Source organism: Antedon mediterranea, chromosome 11 (genome assembly GCF_964355755.1).
Source record: "Antedon mediterranea chromosome 11, ecAntMedi1.1, whole genome shotgun sequence".
NCBI classification, from domain to species: domain Eukaryota; kingdom Metazoa; phylum Echinodermata; class Crinoidea; order Comatulida; family Antedonidae; genus Antedon; species Antedon mediterranea.
In genome coordinates this window covers 8,164,564-8,189,484 of record NC_092680.1, presented here as the reverse complement: position 1 = coordinate 8,189,484, position 24,921 = coordinate 8,164,564, and the positions used below count along the sequence as shown (strand labels likewise).

The following is a 24,921-nucleotide window of genomic DNA, read 5'->3' as shown; positions in this document are numbered from 1 at the left end:
TGCGCAATATGACACCTTTGCGCAATTTGAAAACGAACTGTAAATTTTCCCATACATGGCTAGGCTAGGCCTAGGCAGAGGAGTTTAAAATGTAGTATTTTATTATATAAATAAGACCATTTCAATGAAGATAATGTTTAATACTCACTTTTTAAGTTTTTAATATTAGTTTAAGCTAGGCCATGTAACCTAGTCAGTATCAGTAGTCCAGACCCTAGCTAGGCTAGAGTAGTAGGCTATAGCCGGCCGCCCGCGCCGCGCCCGCCTGGTGGAACACCACCGCTTCATTTTCCTTCGTCGGTTCTTCGACGGTATGCTAACTTATAACAATATTTGCACTACTAAAATAAGGAAATGCGATATTTATCTTTAATTTTGAATCATTCTTAGAAATTACTATAAAAATATGGGTGTGCATGATTTCACAATCTGTCGAAAAACCTTGCGCAATTTGCAGATTACTTGCGCAATTTAATACGTTGCTTGCGCAATTTGAAACACATGTTTCAATTCAAATTGCGCAAGGATTTTTTTTGCGCAATTTCAAATTGCGCAAATCGTTCAAATCGCGCATAACACATACATTAATCATATTAATAATATATTTACAGTAACGCTATATCTATTATAGGAGATGCCTCTTGCCACACCGTAGTCAATTTTGCCACCACGAGTGTTAAATTGCCAACCGCCTTCTGTCACATAAAAAAATGCACAAATTTGCTTCGAATCGGTCGGGTTTTGGATTAATTTCAGCCTATAGTATAGCATTTTAACAAATGTTTACTTTTGAACACATTTTTCTTGAAAGAAAAACAAATAAAAAAGGTTAAAATGACGTCATTCTACTCGTTACGTCATAAATAAATAAATAAAGAGGTACACCAATCTTAGGCAGCATCTTCGAACTTCTTCTTTTGGTAGGATATGAGACAGATGCCCTTTTCATTGGAGCCTATGCGGGAGCCTATGTTCTGGCGGAGCTTAAAGTGCCGAGAACGGAGCGGTTTCTTAGGATATTTTATAGATCATTAGTGTTTGTGTAATGCCAAACATTATAATTAAGCGCTATATTATTATTATAAATATACATTCTAGTCCAATTGCAAACTTATTCTAATACACTAAATGATGACGAACAAGCCATGATAAATACAACAGTAATATTCCTCGTTGATACTGTTTCACAAATTTTCTAATAGATTCTTCCTCTATAACCTACCCAGCGAATGGGTAGTCTTTACTATGACTCAGCTACCCTGGTCACATGTTCTTGTCACAGGCGGGTAGCTTCCGCCCAATCCTGGGGTCAGACTATCTTACAGAGCGCACAATAGGCGCCTTGAACAAAGTATGGGGACTGTTATCTGCAGATGCGTGCCACAATTGTTGGGAAAACTCTTTAGCGTACTAATTCTTGTCTTGTTGATCAATTTACTTTGTGTATCGGCGATCAAACGTAAGTATTATAGTTGGAAAAGTTGAAAATTATGGATATTTATAGCAGGGCTAATATTCAACGATTGTATTATAGGCCATGTCATAAAGGTTCAGTTATTGTTGTTAAGATAAACCATGGGTAAAGAAGTTAAATATTTCCGACAATTCGACAGTTCTTGGTGGATTTAAGCTTTGAATGTTTAAGTGTCACTTAGTTTTTATTTGTAGCTTTATGTCATATGCAAGATATTTTTTTTTCAGTCTGTCCCCAAATTATTTATTATTATTAATTATGTCATGTTCTTCAATATAACACGCATACATGTAGTCGGTTTCGGTTTGTTTATTCGTATAATTCGGGAATTATGCGGTCTTTTGTAACATTAAAAGTATAGATCATAGGCATTGCAGTTATAACTTAAGGCCTACTGTATGCCTACAGTGCTAATATTGTCGATTTGTTCATTCATTTTTATTCTAAATGGAGGCCAGTGTTCTTATTTTAAAAAAAACATATTTTAATTTCTTGGACAAAATTAGGCATAATGAAGTTGTTATATTATTTATATATTATTATTTCAACCTTGCCAATGGCTACGGTAGCTAACCCAGACTTGACATATATGTATGCTAGATATGCAATAGCATATCACACTTGGATAACTATTTCAGTAGCAATAATAGCAACAATATAATATTCATTATTGTCCATAGGCCAAGCTGATATCTGTAATACGAATAGGCGTCTCAAATAATGTTGAAAAACCAGTATAGGCCTACAGGGGCCTATATGGGCTATTTATATTACACTGAACAAATTCTTCGTGTAGTTTTTCCAAATGTTAACAGTACTATTTTACCAGGAAAGTTAATTCCTCGATATAAAGATAGTAAACTATCATCTGAAGATATTTAGGAATTATATATTGTTGCACGGACTTAGTTATATATGGAGGGCGTGGTCAGCGTTTCTTCCGCACATTTACGAATACTAAAATAATATGAAAATGATAATTCCTAGGATTTCTCTGTTTTCCCCTCTCATGTCGTTTGTTCATAAGTTTGTTTCAGTACTGATTCGTACGGTTCAAATATTTATAAACATAGGCCTATGCGTTTAATTTCAACAGAATGCATTTTATATGCCTTCCTTCTAAATGTTTAAAATGCACACATTTCAATTAACTATAGTGGATTATTTTGCAGAGATATACAACTGTACATTCGAAGTATTAAGCGACTGTAACTTATTTCAAGATACACTGAATGACGTCACTGGTGGCTGGAAATATAGCATTGATAAAACACCACCACACGTTATATTCCCAGATTATGACCATACCCATGGAGACCAAAAAGGTAAGCTCAGTTAAAGGTAGTATAGTCTATGGCATCTCGAGTTCCCTTCGAGGTGTTCATGCTTTCGCATGTATGTGTGTGTGTAGGTATGACTTATATAAAACTCATTTTTGTGTGTATATTTGTAAAAAAAAATACACAAAATATAACTATGTTAATAAAGATTATATTAATTAATGAATAAGCAGCATGTTAACAAACAAAATATGCGTAGTTAATATAGCCATACAGACGTACATACATACGAAACGAAATAAATGTTTAATTTATTGCAAGAAAAACATGCAGACTGTTATATTTACTTTCTAATTATAGATGTAATCATTTCCGTGACGACGACTCGATTTTTAAGCCTACAGAACTTTTCGGGAGACTCTCACCCACGAGTTCCGAAACTGCATGTACTGTTGGGTGTTCGACACTGTCAGTGGTTCCCATCACACAACTTACATAAAAACGACGAAACTAAACTCAGTATGACAACATTATTATTAAGTGTTTTTAGTTCGTACCTAGAGAGAAAGTTTTGAGTGTGAATCGTAATGTAATATATTATATCATTGAGTCATACCAAGGCAATACCAATTAAAGACAAGGATGCAAAATCACTCTTCATCACCTCAATAATATTCAATTCAATGTGAAAAACTGAAAATGCTGGAAAACTAATAAAAAGCAAAACTTTACACGGCTAGTTTCACCGGTGTTAAGAAAAAAATAATACTAAAATGTTGGTCCTTATTAATCAATGGTACACCAACAACATCGTGTTTTTTTTCTCTGAGAAAACAACTGTGAGTTACTGATGAGTGTCCGTTACTTTCAACATGGCTTTTAAAATTCAACGTTTTATAATTTTTGGGAAGGATCATGCACCACTTGGTAAGCTGCCTTCGGGTTAACTAACGGAAATCCTTTAGTCATTGAAATTGTACACTGAAACCTCCTTTTCAATAGGCCTACTGTTAAAATGAGAATTTTGAGAAGTATAAAATAACACATATTATAATATACCGTTTGTGACTTCGTCACACTCTTATTTCTTATTAACATGACATAACAAGGTACTATACATGAATTATTCGTTAAAACACGTACAATATTATTGTTGTCTTACTATAGTTTCAATGCCACTTAACTTTTAATTTATTTTTACAAACATGCTTAGTCTTTTTTCAAGAAAAAGTAATTTGTTTCAAAGGTAATTTGTTTCTTGTTTGTGTCTTAATATATAACATATACAGCATACATAATGAATCACTGAATGTCGCCGCCTCATCAGTATTCATTATCAAACAGGAGCCTTATTTTAATAATTGGTTGATTTTTTGTTCACTACAACGCAAACAATTAAAAGATATATACAAAAATACATACATCGAAAACACGAAGGGAAAATAGATAATTCGGAATTAAAATGTAAAAAAAACACAATACATTAAAAATAATACATACAAAACCTAAACCTCTCTTTTTCGTAATTCAAGTGAAATTCCAAGGCAGTTGTGTAATGCTTAACATCAAAACAAAAAGCTAAATAAATTAATAACTTTTCCTTATAATAATTAAATAACCAATCATAATTGCTACAGATTAATATGACCTTGATATCTAAGAATAATAACTTATAAGATATCATTAAAACATCATTAAAATTTGATACTGTGTCACGGAAGACAGGAAGTGACATGATCATGATCAATTTATGAACATTGTGACTTTATTATTTCTATAGGCTATCGTCTATAAATCAAAATCCTTAATAATGAATATACAGTATTATGATATTATACACTAATCTCAAGAAGAATGTGTACAAAACAACGTCATCAAGTTAACATGTACAGCATTCATTTCATTTCTTTTCAGTCTGCAAAACTAATCTCGAAAAGAAGCCCATCTCGAAAAGAATCCCACCCAAGAGGTCTAAAAAATGATGCCAACTAAGTTAGTTAATACTGAAAAAAATTCAGTTGGACATAATTAAAACTTTAACATTTTATTACAATGTTTAAAATATTTATGTATAATCATAGTTCGGAATTACTGTTCGTTATAGTTCGTTTAATGTTTTATAGAATTCGCTTTAATCATGATTACTGACAGCTTAAAACGTTGTCAGTTTACAAATCAGAATCAGAATTAAGTTGAGAACATTCTATCCGTTAAAGTAAGGTAGCGGAGCGAGATATGTAGTCTAAATATAACTGTTCTTATAATATATATTAATTAAATAAGGAATTATGCATATAATCTATAATGTCACAACAGTTTTTTAGTCCGTTTAATCCTACAAAATAAATGTTAATTCGAGGATAGAAGCAATAATTACTTTTGATACTTTAATGTGTAGCTACTAACGTATTTTCATGCTTTATTTGCCATCAGTATTAGTCAGGTTCGTGTACCTAATTATCTAATAAATTCTAACCTTATCTCATATATACGTTTCAAAATGTTATGAATGATTTCAGTGGAAATTTATTTTGAGTGAATGAACGCGTCCTGGCGAATTGTGTGGTTGAATAAATGTAACAGCCAATGTCTGGAACGAATATCAGTAAGGGGAGCCCAGGCTTACGGGTATTTTCAATGGGAATTAGTTTTGTTTTAACATACCATTTATACATTTTGAGATTGTAATATATATTTGTAACATTAACAGGTAGTGTAGCTTGGCCTAGTTAATCATTCGATGTTGTTAAAAGTTTGATAGTGTAGACAGAACTTTGAGAAAAAAAGTTAACAACAATAATCACGGTTTTATAAATACAGATCAATTTTTAAAAAAACATATAACATATAAAAAACTTTGCAATAATAAGTGTTTTTTTTTAAACCACCCTCTCCATATACAGTATATCATTGATGGAATATACCTCAACAATAAATAAAACACATGACACAATGCTTAAAAACCTCCAAAAAGCCTTTTTGTATACAGTATAAGACCTCCTAATTTGGGACACCCTAATTCATGTTAGGAAGGGCAACATGTTTTAACACTTCGGGCATTCCCCTATTCAGGGGACACTCCTATTAAGATAACATATATTGTTCGGTCCCGAAGGTGTCCCTTTAATAGGGGTTAATGTATGTATATATCTGTATGGTCATAATACCATATTACATTATATCATATTACAGAAGCTTGGTAATATGTAGAGTCATGGATTAATCCAATTGAACACATCAATTCGACCGTTTAATAACGACAGAAAATAATAGTTTCAATTTTCTTTTTCAAATAAAGCGTGTAATCGTATGGCTTACTCATGATTTCAAAAAAACATTGCGTATACAACAATACCATACTTTTATAGTACAGTACAAAAATGTGTCATAGATCTCCATGTAGAACACTTTCATTTCAGCAGACAATTACGTAAATGCGGTAATTATACTAGATGTATTTTAAATAATATATACATAAAACGTACACCTGGAATTGCCACCTGTTATGATACCCATTACAGTTAGTTGAGTGTTTATGCGTTTACGTGTTATAAAAGAAAATTCGCGTAATAGTGAATCATGCTATTTTTGTGTCACTCGGTGATGTTAGTGACGGTTATACATTTATACAAGAATCCATGGCATACATCATTTTTATATGCATAGTTTACTGGTAGGCCTATACACACAGTATCAACAACATGCGATGCATTTTTGTATCTGTAGGAATCGGGATGGTGTACTAATTTGTGCATTTGACATAACAACTCTCTTCTCTACCAAAACAATCACATTCGATTCTTAATTTCTTGTTTTTTTACATGTATGTTCATTGCTTTTTTCATTTTGCATTCCTTTATACAATGTAGGTGTGTATATAGTAATCTTATCAACAAATGAGTTTAACTAAAACCTTTAACATTATTCCACAGGTCATTACATACACTTATTTTCTGAAAATTCAACATCAGAGACAGAAGCCAGAGTGTTTTCTCCCTCCATAGATTTAACAGGCGGAATGGGTTACATGTCTTTCTATTACTACGTCATGCACGGAGATTCTGTGAACTTCAACGTTACGCTAAACATCTACGCGTGTGATGACGAGCTAGTCTACACACTATCAGACGTAACGGGAAACACCTGGCTTCGCGCGGATGTCTTGCTCAGCTGTAATCATACGTTCAAGGTACGATGTATTCTAGTTTCTCATTGTCTGGGAATACTCTGGAAGAGAAAGAACGGGGACCAACCGGTGAAAAACACCAACATTGTGCCCCAAATAATGTTTTACGAGATCCGGCAAAAGATTTTTATCACGAGACCACACATCCGTCAGAAACATTAGTACAAAATTCAAACGTAGAGTTGGGATTTTGAAATGTATTTATTTGTTGGATGACAATGGGATACATTATTATGAGGATAAATAGATAATGATATGATGACGATGATGTTGGCGAAGGTGACGAATGATTATGTACTTTAAGGACGATGACGCTGCTGTATCAGACGGGGTAGTCAAACATACAGCTTGACAGTTTTACTTACTATGGCCTCTAGCTAGTAAAAAGCGGATAATAACAAATAAATTTCATTTTTTTTAAAGATAGTATTTGAAGGGAGTGTATCTGGAGATGGTGACATTGCAATTGATGACATTGCCATCATGGATGCGTTTGGAGGTAGGCCTATTTCACGTTTAAAAAAATGTTACTCACGATATCAATTTAAACGAATTCTTATAAAGTCCAGAATATGAAGTCGATTCTCGTAACGGTACTATGTCTAGAGACAATACATTAAACGGCAGGGCTATCATGTCAAACGAAGGTAACATGCTTACCTATAACACACGAAAGCCCAGAACTGAACCTACTAACCCTCTAAATAATTTTTCTCACTAATAAACCACATCGACGGAAATCGAACTATTGTCTTCAAGATTCCGAAGCCTATAATACACCAAGCTTGTCGAAAGATTTGGCATAACGCAGTAAGTGAGAACGGTACGGTTGTAGGCCTGGTCAGGAGGCAAGAAACTGCATAACAATATTATTCATGTTTACTTAGATGTTTAGCTTTCACTTTTGTGACCTTCAATTTTTATATAACTTTAACTGTCGTAAAATATGTTTATTATATAATTAAATAAATATGTTTTTCGTTATCTCAAAATATTCAGACGCAGTGGATGTTACTGTACACATTTTGGACGGAAATGAGACTATTATTTTTCCAACGTTCTTTCCACAACGAACGGTGATACCCACCAACGAATCTGAAATCAACCAAAAAACAAAACTTGTTTCAGGTAATGTTTGGCAAAATCTCCTCTAATCTTAGTAGGCCTACTATGACAATTCGTTATACATACTATGATGTCATCGTGTTCTTTAAAAAAATCCCTGCAATTCTATTCGTGCGTCCGCCGATTCTTTAGCGCATGTTATTACTACCATTACCGAACGAGTGAAAGACCACTGAGCCTAACTTCTAAAGTAGGTCTAATCGTTTTGTTTTCAGATTATATTTTTGGCACAAATTATGAGTAAGCCTAGATAAAGGTTATGTTGAAGTCAAACTAACATTATCATCATATGTTCGATTTTAACAGAATTTATGTTAATTTGTTTATTATCGGGTAATTGCTACTTAATCTTTATGAGTAAATGAAACATCCTCTAATAATCTTAAATCATGTAAAGGAAAGTTGATAATCGGGTCTGTATCCTTTGATGCATCACTCCGAGAAGAGCCCACAAAAAAAATAACTGAACTGTTTTATGTTTTCTATAATTATTACATGAGTCGACTTATTAATGAATCATCAACTGTCTGTTAAGGAATTCATTCATTTCATTATAATCGGCAATTACAGGATATTAAATAAATCTATGGTTTGTAAAACAATATTTATTCATGCAAGACTTTTTCACTGTTTTTGTCTATGAAATGCACTAATGCTATACACCTACCCATGATTTCAAGCTAGGCCACGTTAACCATACTCATTCGTTAATGGTACAGTTATATTTTATAGCAAAACTTTGATAAAACTACATTCAAAACGCTTTGCCTAGGCCTAAACTGACAACGAGTGCCAAGGCATCTTAAAAATGTAATGATACAATAGAATCATCGAAATAGTAGAAGATACCAGCATTAAGTTCCTTAATATGTTTAAATTAAATACTACACGACTTTTTTTTAGTGAATGCACTCGCAATAGCAATGGGACTGTTCGCAGCTACTGTCGGGATTGTTCTGCTGAGTTTATTGTTACATGTGTACATCTGGAGAAGAAGACGGTGAGTTTTAAAACATCTATATTATTAATTTATGTTGTTTGTAGTTAATGTGTTAATCATGGGTACGTATACACAGGCTAGGGGTATTTGTCATGTCTGGCGTTATCGGACGCGTGTGAAGAGCGCATAACGATATGGTTAGTCGGCGTTTAAAGCCACTTACTGTGTATTATACATACTGTTGTTCAGAAGAGACGCATAACGTGTCACTGAAACTGGAAATTTACCAAAAAAAAGTTGGAGCCGTCTGAAATTCAAATGTTGCTTTCACAGTTGTATTTTAAACAACTTTACTTTCTAGGTCCATGATATGTATCACGTGAACATGATTATGTTATTGATTATTACGATTTCTCTTTCCACAGCCTTCTAAGGCGTCCCATAGAAGTAGAAGGACTAGGGAGCCTGTCACAGATACAAGTAATACCTGTTTCAAGACAGCGTGCTTCTGGTTATATGACTATCAAATTTAAAACAAGACGAATTTACGACGATCTTAGTGGTGTAAAAGACACAATTAGACATGGACATGGCCACCATGGAAGGCCTAGCAAATCTGTTGAAATTCCTGAATTCATTGGTTTTGAACGTGACATGACATCTAGACATGTGAAAAGTAATAGTTTACCATCTTTACGAGGAATTAAAGAACTATTTAGAAGCACGTCATTAACTTCTCTATTTCATCGTCACCAGCAGCAGAAAGCTTCTGCTGAATATGCAAAACCTAAGAAAATTAGTGTAGTGAGCAGCGATTCAGCCGGGGCACGGTCCCGAGACGGTTCAAATCGAACATCTAAGAAAATTAAGAGAACACGCCCTGACAGTTCTAGATCAGATCATCTATACAGTACAATACCTGACATTATACGTCAGGTACAAGAAGAGTTGATCTCTCAAGATGGCGTTAGAGAAAGAGTTGAACGAGCTAGTCTGTTTATTGATGAGCCCGTAGAAGAAGTTTCGGATACAGAATTAGATCCAGATACTTTAGAAATGGTGGACAATGTAATATACGAACCATATGACCATGAAGAAGATATAGGTATACATAACGAAGCTTTTGAGCGAGATGAAACTAAGGAAGATGATGCTTTATGAGGATAACATTTATCCGGACTTTATTTGTTTTGTACTGAGTTTTATTTTTATTATATAGTGGTTTTAATACGGAATATTAATCAGTTGAATGATTCGCGAACAATTTATATATAAATAGCTGCTGGTACTTATTTTTCGATTTATTTTTAATCGGTATAATGAAGAAATACATTACTTTTTTTTGCAAATTATTAATATTGTATATACGACAGATCTAACACTTTTATATGTTTTAAAATAAATATTTGTATATAATTATGCATAGTATAATAATGCTGTAAAACAAGCTTCAATCATTATTGTACATTATGCCCTATAGGAAGTCCTGGACGTGTTTCTAGCAATGGACTTAGTACTGTTATCGCAAGGCATCACGAATAAGGTCAGAACATTGATTCAGAAATAGTCATGTTGCATAACAGTATGTCAACATAAGGAAATAGTCACGGACTCTTCCGTCCCAAGTGACAACAAAAGATTTTAGAAATAAAAAAAATGATTGGTGAAAGAAAAAGCGTTCTGTAAATTGCGGTCAATCTAGAATGACTAATCGCAGAATAAATCACCGAGTCAATTGTATCACAAAGACAAGAAAATATATCCAAAAGATCGGTTGTCCAAAGTTACCGATGTAAACAGTATATTTCAGTAGTAAAATGTGACGGCAATCAAATACAGGTATTAATAGTGTACTAATAGGGTAGTTCAGATTACAGCTTTCTTCAATGAAAGCAAATTAGAACTTTTCGAAAGTAAAAATTAAGATGCGAGCTGTCTAGAATATTAAAAGAAATGAAAGTATTAGGGCATTGATGGACGAATTAAACCATTTAGACGGTTACGTTTATATACAAACTCGCTTATAAATATAATTTTACGAAATTGCATTGCAGTAGGCCTACCCGTCAATTAAAGTATACCTACTGAGGCATACGTTTTTACTTTTATTATAAACATTAAGCTATGCCTACACTATGGACTATTTTGACAAAAAAAGTGTGATGCGCCCAAATATGGAAGTGCTATGACATCGCTATGTCGATGGGCACATTTTTTTGTCACATAAAGTTTGATAGTGTAGATAGAGCTTTATGTCCAAGATACAAACATACTTCAGTTTCTAATATGTTTCGATAACGACTAATTTATGGTCATTTCGATACGTTGATATTTGAAGCTCTTTCATTTATTAACCATTTATCAATTTCATAATAAATAATACATTTTCATAAGACGACAGTCTGTACATTATTTCAATTTATTGATATAGAGGGTCAGTGGTATCTGAGTAAATCGTATACTGTATATTGCTTAATGATCAGACTTGGGTTATCATTAGGTGTCCAAGAGTGTCCTCCTAAACACAAAGCCCGACAAAGTCCTGTTAAATAAATTATTTTACGAAATATAATTTTATTTTCATTTATAAAACCATACTGTTAGAACGATTTTGGGGTAAAAATCGTTCAGCAACGAGAATGCACAATTCGTCACTAGTGTGCTTCCGTTATGACGGCAAACATTGATTTTGAATATTTCTGACGACAAAATCGTGATGTATGTTTTAATTGATGAAAATGCAATTTAGAACGCTAAATATACCGTATTTTATATAATTTGACTTCTGGTAGGACATGTAGGATTTTGCGGGGCTTGCTGGCGGACCCATTTCACAGCATATTTTTGCTGCATACAATTCTCTTTACTATCTTACAAAGATAGAATATCTATAGGCCTATTTTAACAAACATCACATTCACATCGATTTCTGGTCCTTGTGATGTTTGTAATGAAAGTATTTATGGAACTACAGTATGTAGTAATGATAAATAAAGCTAGATGATTTTTTTAGTCGACAACTTCAGGCCTAGTGATACGTTTTCAAGTCACTTTAAAGGACATAATTTCAAAAAGCCAGATATGATATATAAAGCCAGATGATTTTAGTCTACAACTTTGGGCCTAGTGATCAGTTGTTAACCATTAAAAAACTACAACATCCATGACATTACTAGCTTATCCACTGTCAATTATATATACATCTTATTTATTTTTCTGTGATACACTTAGATTACTAATGAAAGTTGCAAGGTTACACTTTTATCCATATTATACCTTAATCCACTGTTAATTCTAGGACCAGCAATAGAGCATCTTGGAACATAGCTGATGTATTAACAATAGGAATTTTAATGTTAAAGGCAAGGATAACACACACACATATCACTTGAAGAAGCTTAATTCTCAAAGTGTGTAAAAATCAGCTCCAACCTCTTTTGTAAACAAATGTACATTACTGTATTGTACCAATGTTGTAGTATATGTCACGAAAGTAAGTATCTTAATTCTGCATATCATAACTTATAGAATGCAGGTTCCTTATGTCTTCAATTTGAGTTTCTTGTTCTTATTTTATAAAACGTAATAGTTTATTTTAGCATACAAAATAGAATTCACAAGAATTTATTTCCTTCTGTTTCTTGGTCGAAGCTCATCTGTTGCGTTTCCTCGGAGAAAGATGCAGTTCTTTTTTTTACTGTCGTAATAATCGTGTCCCTAAAAAGATATTAATGTTACCTACATATATGCTCTCCTAAACTGACAATAATCTCCTTTGGGAGGCCAAGGGTAGTCGAGGGAATGCACTGGAGATTAATTGAGAGACCAAGGTACAGTAGTATGAATACAATGCTAATCCAAATAAAGTTGTCTCTTCTAAAACTAACTTTTAAAACTAGCTAGATCTACAAGATGCATTCAGATGCAATTAAACAAGTAGTAATGGAAGCTTTAAATCTAGAAATGGTGTCCTGAAAATTATTCAGAAATAAAAATAACTTACCTTGGACCAATCATATCCAACCGCATAACCAAATATGTTACCCTGGGCATTAAAATCACAACTTATGATTGGTTGAAGCATCTGTTCAGAAGTCTTCAGTTTGGTTCTAGCATCTTTATCCCAGAAACTAAATTTTCCGTCTGATCCAGCAGTTGCAAGTGTGCCATGCTCAGGGTGGAATGCGATGGAATTTACCTAGATGGTTGAAATATAATATGTCATTGCTTATCATTACAAGTTGTTGATGGGCTAGGCATCCGTTGGAACACCCCTAGGGACACTTTCCTATGAAATGGATTAGTGGCAGACACAGGATTTAAAAAAAAAGAACTTAATCTAATGTCCTATCTTTTGCATTGAAATTTCCTAAAATTTAGGGGGCCTGGGCCAGCTGCAAATGCTAGTTAAGAATGATGAAAGTAATGTTACTACAGTTGACTTTTCCAATATTGAACTCTGTGAAAAGCGGCAATTCTCCTAAAAACTTTTGAAAAACCAGACATATTAGGCCGGCCCAAAAATATTTGGTATTGGGAGAGTTGACTGAATAAATATATACATACGGCATAAATATCTTGATACGAGGATGATGCTCCATTGTTGCGATGGCATTTAAATGTAAAATTATCCTTTCTATAAAACACAAAATTAAATAATATATTTTCATTTTAATTTTAAAATCAAGTTCAAGTTCAAAAATCAAATATATTTATTCAATAAATCCATGAACAAGTCATAAAAAACCAATCGTGTGACATAGTCCACTGCCCAAAAATCAATTCTTTAGTTAACAAGTATTAATTAATAGTGCTAAGTGGTGTTACTTAACTGACTTACGGATTTGCAGCTTGTACAAATTGGATAGCACATCGACCTTCAATACTCCCCAATGCAAACCCAACAGGTGTGTTCTTTTTAGTATCTTTGAATATTGACACGCATCGATGCTAGAAAACAATTAGTTATAGTTAGTCCAATTTGATTGGATAACAATGCTTTTATTTTACTTACTTTGTTTTTTTCCCAACAACTATTGTCATTAAATATAGAAAATTAATACAAAAATATTAATTCATATTGTTACTAATAACAATAATTTATAATACTCTCTAAACTTTATTTTTTACCTGATATTTTAGCGGTGATTCCATACGTTTGAATTCAACTGGCTGATTGTCATCTAGTCTATATATTAAGATATGGCGGCCTGCTGTACCAACTACAGCCATCGGAAAAACCTAGATATATAAAGATAATTAAAAAATGAATTAAAAAATGAATTAACAAGGAAAGGCTGATAAAATTACATACTGTAATACAGTAAACTTTCCAAATACTGGACAACCTTGGGTTGCACTTATATGCTTTTCTGAAAGTCTAGTATTCAGTTTTTAATGGTAAAAAAGAAACTGGGAACATTTGGATCTTAATAAAAGTCTGGCTTTTGGAGAGATTTCAAAAAGGTTCGGGAGAGTTAACAGTATGTAAGGAATTATGCACTTGTCAATTATATGACCCACTATATGACCCCGGGAGAGGTGCGTCATTTACAAATAATTATTGTGTCAAAAAATTTACATGGTGTGTCACATCAATGAACAATGGTGTGTCAATGTCCGTCACTTTAAAACCCACCATATCATAAACAACATGGTCAGAGTGCGTCAAAATGGGTGCGTCATGGTCACCTAAAGGTAAGTCATATTTTTGACGCACTGGTGAGTCATGGTATTCATAAGGTATGACGCACATCGGACAAATGACAGTGGGTCATACAATTGACAAGTGCATTATGAAACATATTTCAAAGATACTTGAAATTTAATAATCTGGTGTCTCATTCATTTGAACATTTGTTGTCTGGATTATGTTATGTTATGAACAAATGTATTGTAATATTCACAAAATAATGTTAAACACATCTGAATTGTTTACTCACAACATCTGCACAATAACACCGTTCTGGTAGCTGTAATGTCATCATTGGTTGAGCTGATCTTGTGTCCCAAAACTGAAAATTATTCAAAGCCAATTAATAAAATGTTTAAATGGTATTCATGGGACAACGAGCAACTACTGTATACTTCAGTGCATGTTGATCGAGACAATGATTGCACTCCAAGCAAACGTTGATTTGGTAAATAATTATTTAAATAATAAATGAACCAAAAAAATAATGAAAATAACATTTACACTAACTTTTAGTGTTTTGTCCCAGCTACCTGTCATGATGCAAGAATAATTTGGTGATTTTATCCAATGAATGGATTTGATTGGTGCATCATGCTAGAGATAAAAAACAAACAATATGATTAACAAAATAAAACTCTCCTAAAACCTGTACCTAACATGAATTTAATACCAATCTACCTCTCAAATGTTTGGCAACAACAAAATCAAAATCTGTCCATATTATAATACCTGAGCAACTTGAATCGCTTGGTCACTCCTAAGATCCCACATTTTAGCTGTTTTGTCACATGAGGCTGTGAATACTTTTGTTCCATCCTAAAGATAAAGAGCAAGCTTAACTTTACATCAACAAAAAGGCATGAAATTAAGCTGTTAGGATTGGGAGGAAGTAAGGGAATTAAAGGCATCGAAAGAGGAATAGACAATTAATGGAATTAAAAAAAATCTCTTGAAATATCCATTATTCTTACATCATGCCAAGCAACATCTAAAACAGGTCCTGCATGAACTTGTTGTGTTTTTGGTACTGTCTGTCCTGTCTGCTGAATCTCCCAACAACGCACCTGCAATTCAAATAGAAGTCTATTCTAAGATATCTCATTAAGATCAAGAAAAATATATTATTTAATCATATTATAGAGCTTTAAGAACAAAAGAATAATAAATTATTGAATTACTTTTATTCAGAGCTGAAATGACATAACAACATGAACATTAAGATGTATGATTTTTAATCTGGTTTTGGTTTTTTGATGAGCTTTTCCAATTAGTATATTGGTTTTTTAATTCAATTTTTTTTTTCAATTTCTGTCTTGAAATTGAATATCTAATTCTTGCTCATTAATAATATTAATAGTATACCTACAATGTTATCCCAGGAACCTGCAATTAGGAATGTGTTTGGGATTGTTGGCGGACTAAACTTGATAACACTGATGCTATCACCTGGTGGAGGTGTCACTTCAATATCTTTCATCGGATTGTGATTTCCTGTACCTGTTGACGATGCCCCTCCAAACAACGAGCCACCCCCACTTCCAAATCCAGTGTTAGATGAACCAAACATTTTATATATATTTCCTAATTAGTAATACAAGAAAAGCATATTTAATTTTAGGCGTAGCCTACTACTAGGTAAGGTAGGTTAAATAGTACTAGGCCTAGTCTATACGAGGCCTGGATGGAGTACTAACTAGAACTAAGCCTACTACTAGCTAGGCCTATTATAGAAATAAATACTATACTCAATAGGCCTAAAAAGCTAGGCCCCTACCAGGCTACTAGCCTAGCTAGTAATCCCGCCTAAATAAAAAGCCTGCCTGGCTAGGTAGGGAGTATGGTCGAAGCGGCCGCCAACCAAAGCGGCCGCCAGTTTAATATCGTCATTTGTATGGAACGCCATGTGCGCTTTAATCTTTGATTGTCGTTGTCAACGCCATGGCCTATGGCGAGTTGAGTTACAGCTAAATAAATATAAGCCAACTCATGTACTATCAAATCTTTATATTTCTATAATAATTAAGTTTGCCTGCCGATAAATCAATGTATATTTTATTTGTATTTACTATTAACTAATACATATATCGAAATATATTTTGCCGAACCTTTATATCTCGTTTACATACTATTGAATCCTCATACAGTATTGCAATAATAATTTACGTAAACGATATTGCCGAATCTTTATATCTCGTTTATATACTATTGAATCCTTATACAGTATTGCAATAATAATAATTTACGTACGGTATTGCCGAATCTTTATATCTCATTTACATACTATCGATTTTTATACAGTATTGCAATAATAATTTACGTACGGTATTGCCGAATATTTATATCTCATTTACATTTAACTATCGAATTTTATACAGTATTGCAATAATAATTTACGTACGGTATTGCCGAACCTTTATATCTCATGTACATACTATCGAATTTTATACAGTATTGCATTAATAATTTACGTACGGTATTGCCGAATCTTTATATCTCGTTTACATACTATCGAATCTTTGTACAGTATTGCAATAATAATTTACGTACGGTATTGCCGAATATTTATATCTCGTTTATATCCCTAGGTAGTAGTAGGCAATTAGGACTCCAGAGTCCTAGTAGCTACTCTAGCCCTAGCTAGCTACTACTAGGAGTAGGCCTAGGAGTACCTAGCTAGAGAGAGGCTAGTCAGGCGTATTATTTATTAGGCCTAGAGCCCTACACTAACACGGGCCTACCCTACCTAGAGGCTAGTAGGCCTAGTAGCACTAGCGTCGTAGTAGTAGTAGGCCTGGCCTTACTATACTAGCTAGGAGGTAGGCCTAGGCTACTAGCTAGGCCTAGGCTTAGTTTTTATTTCAGTAAATTCTGCACTTATGTATGTTTAGGTATGTTAACAATAAATCAGCTTGGACCCTAATCCAAATTCTTCAAATTGTTTGTCATTTCCAAATATGCAGAAACAATATCAATAGACAATTTACTAACCTGCTCGCGGCGGCGGGTGTAGGACTTTTTCAATCTCAATTTTAGTTATTACATATGTGCGAGCTAGCTAAAATAAAAAAATTTACACAGACGTGATAGGTGCATCGTGGCGGTCCGTAAATACCAATTTACTTACAATCGTACGGTTGTAGTTATAACATGGCATATACAACTTTACTGTAAAAAAATGTCATTGATGTGTCAATGAATATGCCTCTTAGATATTAATTGTTCCTAGCCAGATTAGATACCTAAAATGTAGGAATACCTTATCGGCTTATAGACGGTCTATTGGTTATTTCATTGAATAATAGGGGTTTATTTAGAAAAAGAAATACAATAATATGAGTTTCGTGTTGAACCGCACTTTCATTATTTGACTGAAGCCAAAAAATACACTGCCTCTATCCCTCTTTCTCTTTCCATGCGATATCAGGCTGATGCAACATATTTAGACCAAAACGTTGGTTTTAATCGCCTTTTATTATAAAACAAATCCAAGGTAAGGTTGTTTTGACTTAGTATGTTGTATGTTTAAATGAATACAGTTATTATATTATTATATAGGCTATAGCGAAACTTTGCTTAAAAACACCACCAGCTTGGTAGCTTACTTGGTCCGCCCGCCGACCCGGTCATACTACTATTATTACTGGGCTAGCTATATGTAGATTGTAGCCTATAGCCTAGAGGTTAGGCTAGATCTAGGCTATACTCGACAAGGTTTTATGATATATAAAATGACATCAAGTGCATGTTATTAACATGCTTAAGTGGTAAATTTAGCTTGTATATATTTTTATTTCCAGAAACAAGTTAAAATCAGTTAAAATAATTGTTAAACTTTTCTATCATTTCTAAACGCGTCAATCGTCAAGACATGCACAAACATCACACAGAGGGCAGTCTTCAGTTTCGGATCGAATATCCAATCACTATTTTCATGTATAATAACGTACCTGTACAATTAAATATCACAAACAATAACATTAAATATAATGTTAACATTTGATATCCAGCCCTGTTTTTGGATTTACAAAACTAAAAATACAAATGTAAGCAAATTTAAAAGATATTTTCATAATAATTTATATTTATTTTTAAATCAATACAGAAATAAATCTAACAGATACAAACACAGAAAGAGAATTTCACAATGACGATATCATGCCGCTTTTATGGGAACAATTTCCCGGAAGTAGAAGATGTTGTTATGGTAACAGTAACATCAATTGCTGAGATGGGTGCATATGTAAATCTTTTAGAATACAACAACATCGAGGGCATGATTCTTCTCAGTGAACTTTCAAGGCGACGTATTCGATCTATCAACAAACTTATCCGTGTTGGCAAGAATGAATGTGTGGTAGTTATTAGGGTAGACAAAGAAAAAGGTAATTTTATAGTAATTTTCTTTATTTTTGTTAGTTATCAGATAGTTAATATGTATATATAAAAACTTTTTATTTCATTTACAAATCAACAATACAAAAGAATATCCTGCCTAATGCTTAAAGATGTATTGTACCCCAAAAACAAGAACAATTAAGATTAATAAAATCAGACTTTAAATAGGCCATTTTGCAGTTATAATAAAGTTTTTCACTTTTGTAAAAAAAAAAATTATTATTTCATTTTTCTACTGTTAATTTTAAACAAACACTATTGTCTGAGAAACAATTCAAGTATTTTTTGCTTTAAATTACATTTTGTCATGTAAATCTTTTTTTTTTTCGATCCAGTTTTTGGTCAAAGTGAATAACTATTACGTGACATTAAAATGGCGTATTGTTTAGGCTGGACAATATATCTTTAATATGTGTATATAAAAACATTTTTTTTTCCATTTACAAATCAATGATACAAAAGAATATCCTGTCCAATGCTTAATTTATAAGAAAAGCTAAAAGAAAACCGAATAATTCATGTTGGACTAAATTAATTTAAAAGAAGAATCTACAAATTATTTTTCAAGATTGTAAATCTTATATTTTTATCAGGGTATATTGACCTTTCTAAGAGAAGAGTTTCACAAGAAGAAATTGCAAAATGTGAAGAAAAATTTGCTAAAGCAAAAGCGGTAAGTCCGTAAAATGCATAATTTTATTAAATTAATTTGTATTAAAATATTACTTTAAGTATGAAACTTAATAGAATCATGTTTTTTTTATGATATTGCACATTGCTATACCAAAAGGTCATAAATAAGTTTGAATATGATAATATAAAACATCATAATGGCTTGCCTCACTTTTTGGATTTTGTTTAATATCGCATTGTAATAGTACACAAGGGAAAACATAACTTATTGATTATCAATTTATTAAAATTGTAAGTATAAAAAAGTATAGTATGCTATTGTTAAAAAATGAATTTTACATTACAGGTTAATCAAATTTTAAGGCACGTAGGAGAGATAATGAAATATGAGTCTGATCAACAATTAGAAGATTTGTACACAAAGACGGCATGGTACTTTGATAAGAAACTGAATAAACCTGGATATGGCGCACATGAAGTTTTCAAGAACAGTGTAAGGTTAGTTTGAAAATATACAGAATTTCATTTTTACTTTTATAGTGTCTTGAAAAACACAGTTTAAAAGCATTTCTTGGTTTTAAGTTTTGAGACTTTATTTACACTTAAATATATATAAATACAAGAAACTTTATTTGTTTAATGAAATTGTTAACATAGAATACAGATTCAAGTTAAGAGCAGAGTATTTACGTTACATTCAAGAAATAAAAAAAAACCCATTGAAATAACGCTATACTGTTACTATACTACATAAGAATTTAACATCATAAAACGCACTTATTCAAACAATTCACCTTATGTTGTTTTTAGTGATCCCAGTGTACTAGCTGAATGCAATCTGGATGAACCAACGTTGGATTGTTTAATGACACAAATAAAACGACGACTCACTCCACAAGCTGTCAAAATCCGTGCTGGTATGTCTTTCACAGTTTTTCTGTTATTAATTTTAAAATTAAGTCCACTAAATTATAGACGACTCTGTCTGCACTATCAAACTAGTTTGACAAAAAAAAGTGTGATGTACCCAAATATGTAGTGATATGCCCAAATATGCTTGTGATATGACATCATATCCATATATGGGCACGTCAGAAAAGGTTTGATAGTGTAGACAGACCTTTAGATACTTGTATTAAAGAATACTGTTCAAGTATGTCTCTTGCAGTACTTTTAGGTCCTGTTTCTGTTGCCAAAACTTAACTGGCTAATAACTGTTCAACTAAATAATTATTATTCGTATTTCCCATGTGATGCACACCCCTATTCCAATTTTATTTGTTCAGATATTGAAGTATCATGTTATGGCTATGAGGGTATTGATGCTATAAAGGGTGCCCTCTCAAAGGGATTAGATCACTCTACAGAAGATATGCCAATAAAGGTAATGTATCAGAAAGTACATTTTTTTAATATAACTATGAAATACATTACATACAGTAAATGGTGCTATTTGAAACATTCTTTGGCATCTGCATATAAAACAATGGGTACAAAGTTCAAACAAGATGAATTTTTTTTAAACCGATAACAGTTGACTAAGGCATGTTAAAAAAAAGCAGAATGCTTGTGGAAGACATGCCACTTGGTAGGCCAAGTGCTTTCCAAACATGGTATTTGCTGATACATTTTTGAAATTTTGTTAACCAAAAGTCAATAACATTTTCAATAGGGTTCAATTTGCTAGTAATTGTACATTTTGTTTGCAGATAAACCTTATAGCACCTCCACAGTATGTTGTTACAACTACCACGCTTGAGAAGACAGAAGGCCTGACAACGTTACAAAAAGCAATTGAAGATATCAAACGCAGCATAGAAAATAACCATGGCATGTTTAACATACAAATGGCGGTATGAACTGTTTTTACACTTACAGGGATGTAGCTACTGAAGTATAGGGTGTATAAAAAACACACCAGTTCTTTCAGTTACCCGTAGGTTTCTTGTGTGGCTAATAATGTTGACATATTAGGCTGGTTGGAAGACCGTAAAATAAGGCAAAAGCTCTGTCTACACTATCAAACTTTATTTCACAAAAAAGTATGGTAGTGATATGACATCATTGTGTCCATCACATTTTTCTGTCACATAAAGTTTGTTAGTGTAGACACAGCTTTAGACTGGGTGGTTGACTACAAGAGTGGTGGACCTCTGCCTAGCACAATTACATCCATGCACTAGAAATATAGGAAACATGATCTGTCATATATTTGCAATCATACTTATTTGTTTACTTACTTACTTGTTTCCGGTGCTCAGCATTTGCTTGGTCCGGAGTCGAGGCTAGGCTATGAAAATAACATCAAATCTTGAATACGGAGCACATTTTAGAGGGTGGTTGGACCATGCCCATTTAAGACCTGACTTAAATTGATTTGTTGATCTGGAAGATACTACATTCTCTGATAACAAATTCCATAGTATAATAGCTTTCCGACGAAGCGAGTCCCTCATCCAATTTGTGCGTGAGAACTATCATTTGTTTGAGTTTGATATTTTTCACTTAATACGGTATATAAATGTATTTGTTTTACAGCCTCGTGTGGTGACAGACGTAGAGGAGTTAGAATTAGAGAAACAGTTGCAACAGTTAGAACAACAGAATCAAGAGGTCAGTGGTGATGAAGATGAAGGCGATGAATTAGGAGTTGCAGACGACTAAGTCTGCCACCTTAAACATTACCAAGGTGTTTAAAAATGTACAAACACTGCCTTATATTATTTTCAATGTTTTCTCGTATTTAGTAGATTGTGAATGCATTCCAATGCCCGCCCAGATTTGTTCTCAACTAAAATCATTTTAAAATAAATTTAGGAAGCTTTCCTGTGAAGTGAGGAAGTACTATTCAGGGGACACAACTATTAAATAGACACTTTTTAAAAATCCTGACCTTGTCTCCATAGTGGTTCTGCTGAAGCCTTGCTACCATGAAAAAATGATACTTTAGTCATTAACACTGGTAGATGCAGGATGATGTTCAGAAATGGTGCTCAAATTTGCAATTATAATTCTAATTTTATCTTAAAATAGATTACGTATTGTCTTGAAATATCTGTGCATGCACTCTGCTCTTTAATCATAGAATTATTATAGTTAACTATAATATCTCTATGATTTAATTCAATCTATTTGTGATACATTATAACATTACTTTTGTGTAAAAGTATAGTCGTTTAAGTATTATATATAATATATTATATTGTATAATGAATGATTTCTTCTTGCAAAGAAGTAACCATTTAAAGATAATAATTCTTTAAAAAAAATTTGTTGAATATTCCATTTTAATGTAACAAAATAGTTATCAACTTTGACCAAAAATGGGATCGTAGAAAAATGTATTTACCTGACAAAAATGTAATTTACTGCAAAAAATTGGCATTGCCAGCCAATGGATTTTTGTTTAAATTCAACCATTTATTTTGTCATTTTATAAGTGAAAACTTTTTTTTTTCTATGGAAGTGATTAACTTTATTAAAACTACAAAATAAAATATTCAAATTCTGATTTAATTAATCTTCATTTTTCATGTTTTTGGAGGACAATACATCTTTAAAATACATCGATTTCGTGGAATCCTCTCAGTTGTTTAATTTGTAATAAAGGCATTGTACAGTACAAAAGCTTGACTATGATTTATTATGTGTAAAACACAATTAATAAGGTTCCAGTTGACATAAATGCTGATAGCCAATCACATTACTGGTATTCAACCCCGCGAAATAAATAACCAAACTAAATTAAGACGTCTTTTACCTGCCCCAACATTTCAAAATGATGCCTTTAATAATTCGATATTTTGTCTATAGGATATGCCTACTACGATTCGAAGACGGTGTCGATTTTTTTTTTAGTAAAAGTCATTGATCTCGAATTACTAAAACAATTATTGAAAATGAAATTCTGTACTGTACTGCTATCCTTTTGACATAGTGTTGATTAAAAGGGCCTAAATAAATCTATTTTTATTTCTGTTGCAACCATTTACTTGTATTAAAATAATAATAATTTATTAGGAAATGACACCTTTGCATCGGTGGCACACACAGAAGTGGTGCATCCAATTTAACATAATACATCAAAACAATACATTATATGACGGATACAGGTTCTTAAACTATTTGCAAAAATATAAAAGAAAAATCATTATCAACATGGTAATACAGGTACTGTATTAAATTGTCCTACAGTATCATAGGTTTGAGTTAATAATTTAAAAAGGTATATAAAAATAAACATAAAATATAGTAAAGAGTTTACATTACAAACAATTGTGTTTCAACATCAGGTACTGAGGACCTATAGTTGTTATCACAGGTGTATAATATTTACAAATCATATATAAAAGCAACAATACAAAAGAAAAACAATCTATATATTGGGAGATTTAAGTTCTGACCGTTTCTCCCATGCAGCTCTTGTGTAGGCCTATTGTTTACAAAACAAATAAAAAAAGGTCTCAGATTCTTTACAAATCGCGATAGAATATACTGTAATTTATCATCAGCACTTGCTGTTGTGTAACGATTCCATGTGTCATAATCATTACAGAGCACAAGATTATTTTGTAGAATGGATAATTCTTTCATTCTAATATTATCAAATGCTTTACAGTTTAATAAAAAAAATGTTTAATGTCTTCAATTTCACCATTCCCACATAAAGTACAAAGACCGGACGACCATTTATAAGTTTTACAATCTAAAGGTAGAGTGTTAGATCTTAATTTAAATTTCAGACTTGTCTCATAAAAATGTGTTTTATAAAGTAAATATTTTTCTAAATTAGGGAAAGGTTTCAATTTTGAGTATAAATTTAATGAGGTTTTTTGCATTGTATTATTTGACCACTCTGATTTATGATTCTGACACACATCGCTCGACATTGCTGACTGAGAAAGGAACAAGAGTTAAACTATCATTATCAAAAACATTGTTGTAAAAGTCTATATCTGTACATTTTTCAAATATGTCAACACAACTACTAAGAAATTTATTTTGCTACTCGGAGACTGCGACAATTAACAAACTCATAGAATAATAAAGACGCATACAACATAAGTTGTGGCTTAAATAGTTTAATTAGTAAATGAACATTCGCCCATGTAAAACTGCACATAAAAGCCATAAGCAAATATAAGTTATATAGCAATAATTTTCCAATTCTAAGTAAGCACAACAGGGATGCTC

At 32.5% G+C, this 24,921-nt stretch overlaps 3 protein-coding genes across 3 annotated transcripts; 2 read left to right on the top strand and 1 right to left on the bottom strand.

Moving 5' to 3' along the window:
• Positions 1 to 1,285: 1,285 nt before the first annotated feature.
• Positions 1,286 to 11,321, top strand: LOC140061935 (uncharacterized). Its single transcript, XM_072107937.1, has 7 exons — positions 1,286 to 1,459; positions 2,647 to 2,799; positions 6,687 to 6,943; positions 7,364 to 7,439; positions 7,940 to 8,068; positions 8,969 to 9,065; positions 9,431 to 11,321. Exons 1-7 carry the CDS (start codon positions 1,354 to 1,356, stop codon positions 10,164 to 10,166), a joined length of 1,554 nt encoding a protein of 517 aa, XP_071964038.1. The 5' UTR covers positions 1,286 to 1,353; the 3' UTR covers positions 10,167 to 11,321.
• Positions 11,322 to 11,418: 97 nt separating this feature from the next.
• LOC140061936 (mRNA export factor-like) lies at positions 11,419 to 17,737 on the bottom strand. Its single transcript, XM_072107940.1, has 11 exons — positions 17,689 to 17,737; positions 16,067 to 16,281; positions 15,672 to 15,764; positions 15,430 to 15,516; positions 15,208 to 15,294; positions 14,948 to 15,019; positions 14,136 to 14,246; positions 13,846 to 13,955; positions 13,572 to 13,641; positions 13,009 to 13,203; positions 11,419 to 12,722 (listed from the first exon to the last, which is right to left on the bottom strand). The coding sequence occupies exons 2-11, from the start codon at positions 16,265 to 16,267 to the stop codon at positions 12,630 to 12,632; spliced, it is 1,119 nt and encodes a 372-aa protein (XP_071964041.1). The 5' UTR covers positions 16,268 to 16,281; positions 17,689 to 17,737; the 3' UTR covers positions 11,419 to 12,629.
• A 366-nt stretch (positions 17,738 to 18,103) lies between these two features.
• LOC140062093 (eukaryotic translation initiation factor 2 subunit 1-like) lies at positions 18,104 to 23,623 on the top strand. The gene is made up of 8 exons (XM_072108140.1): positions 18,104 to 18,190; positions 18,803 to 19,082; positions 19,689 to 19,768; positions 20,075 to 20,226; positions 20,539 to 20,645; positions 21,015 to 21,112; positions 21,438 to 21,581; positions 22,267 to 23,623. Exons 2-8 carry the CDS (start codon positions 18,845 to 18,847, stop codon positions 22,390 to 22,392), a joined length of 945 nt encoding a protein of 314 aa, XP_071964241.1. The 5' UTR covers positions 18,104 to 18,190; positions 18,803 to 18,844; the 3' UTR covers positions 22,393 to 23,623.
• The last annotated feature ends 1,298 nt before the right edge of the window (positions 23,624 to 24,921 follow it).

Excerpts from the sequence above, each read along its gene's own strand:
- LOC140061935 (XM_072107937.1), top strand. The coding sequence starts at position 1,354 with ATGGGGACTGTTATCTGCAGATGCGTGCCACAATTGTTGGGAAAACTC. Across the intron at positions 1,460-2,646 it reads TTGTGTATCGGCGATCAAAC|AGATATACAACTGTACATTC; the intron begins GTAAGTATTATA and ends ATTATTTTGCAG. Across the intron at positions 2,800-6,686 it reads TACCCATGGAGACCAAAAAG|GTCATTACATACACTTATTT; the intron begins GTAAGCTCAGTT and ends ATTATTCCACAG.
- LOC140061936 (XM_072107940.1), bottom strand. The coding sequence starts at position 16,267 with ATGTTTGGTTCATCTAACACTGGATTTGGAAGTGGGGGTGGCTCGTTG. Across the intron at positions 15,020-15,207 it reads GCTGGGACAAAACACTAAAA|TTTTGGGACACAAGATCAGC; the intron begins GTTAGTGTAAAT and ends AATAATTTTCAG. Across the intron at positions 13,204-13,571 it reads CGTATCAAGATATTTATGCC|GTAAATTCCATCGCATTCCA; the intron begins GTATGTATATAT and ends TCAACCATCTAG.
- LOC140062093 (XM_072108140.1), top strand. The coding sequence starts at position 18,845 with ATGACGATATCATGCCGCTTTTATGGGAACAATTTCCCGGAAGTAGAA. Across the intron at positions 21,113-21,437 it reads CAGAAGATATGCCAATAAAG|ATAAACCTTATAGCACCTCC; the intron begins GTAATGTATCAG and ends TTTTGTTTGCAG. Across the intron at positions 21,582-22,266 it reads TGTTTAACATACAAATGGCG|CCTCGTGTGGTGACAGACGT; the intron begins GTATGAACTGTT and ends TTTGTTTTACAG.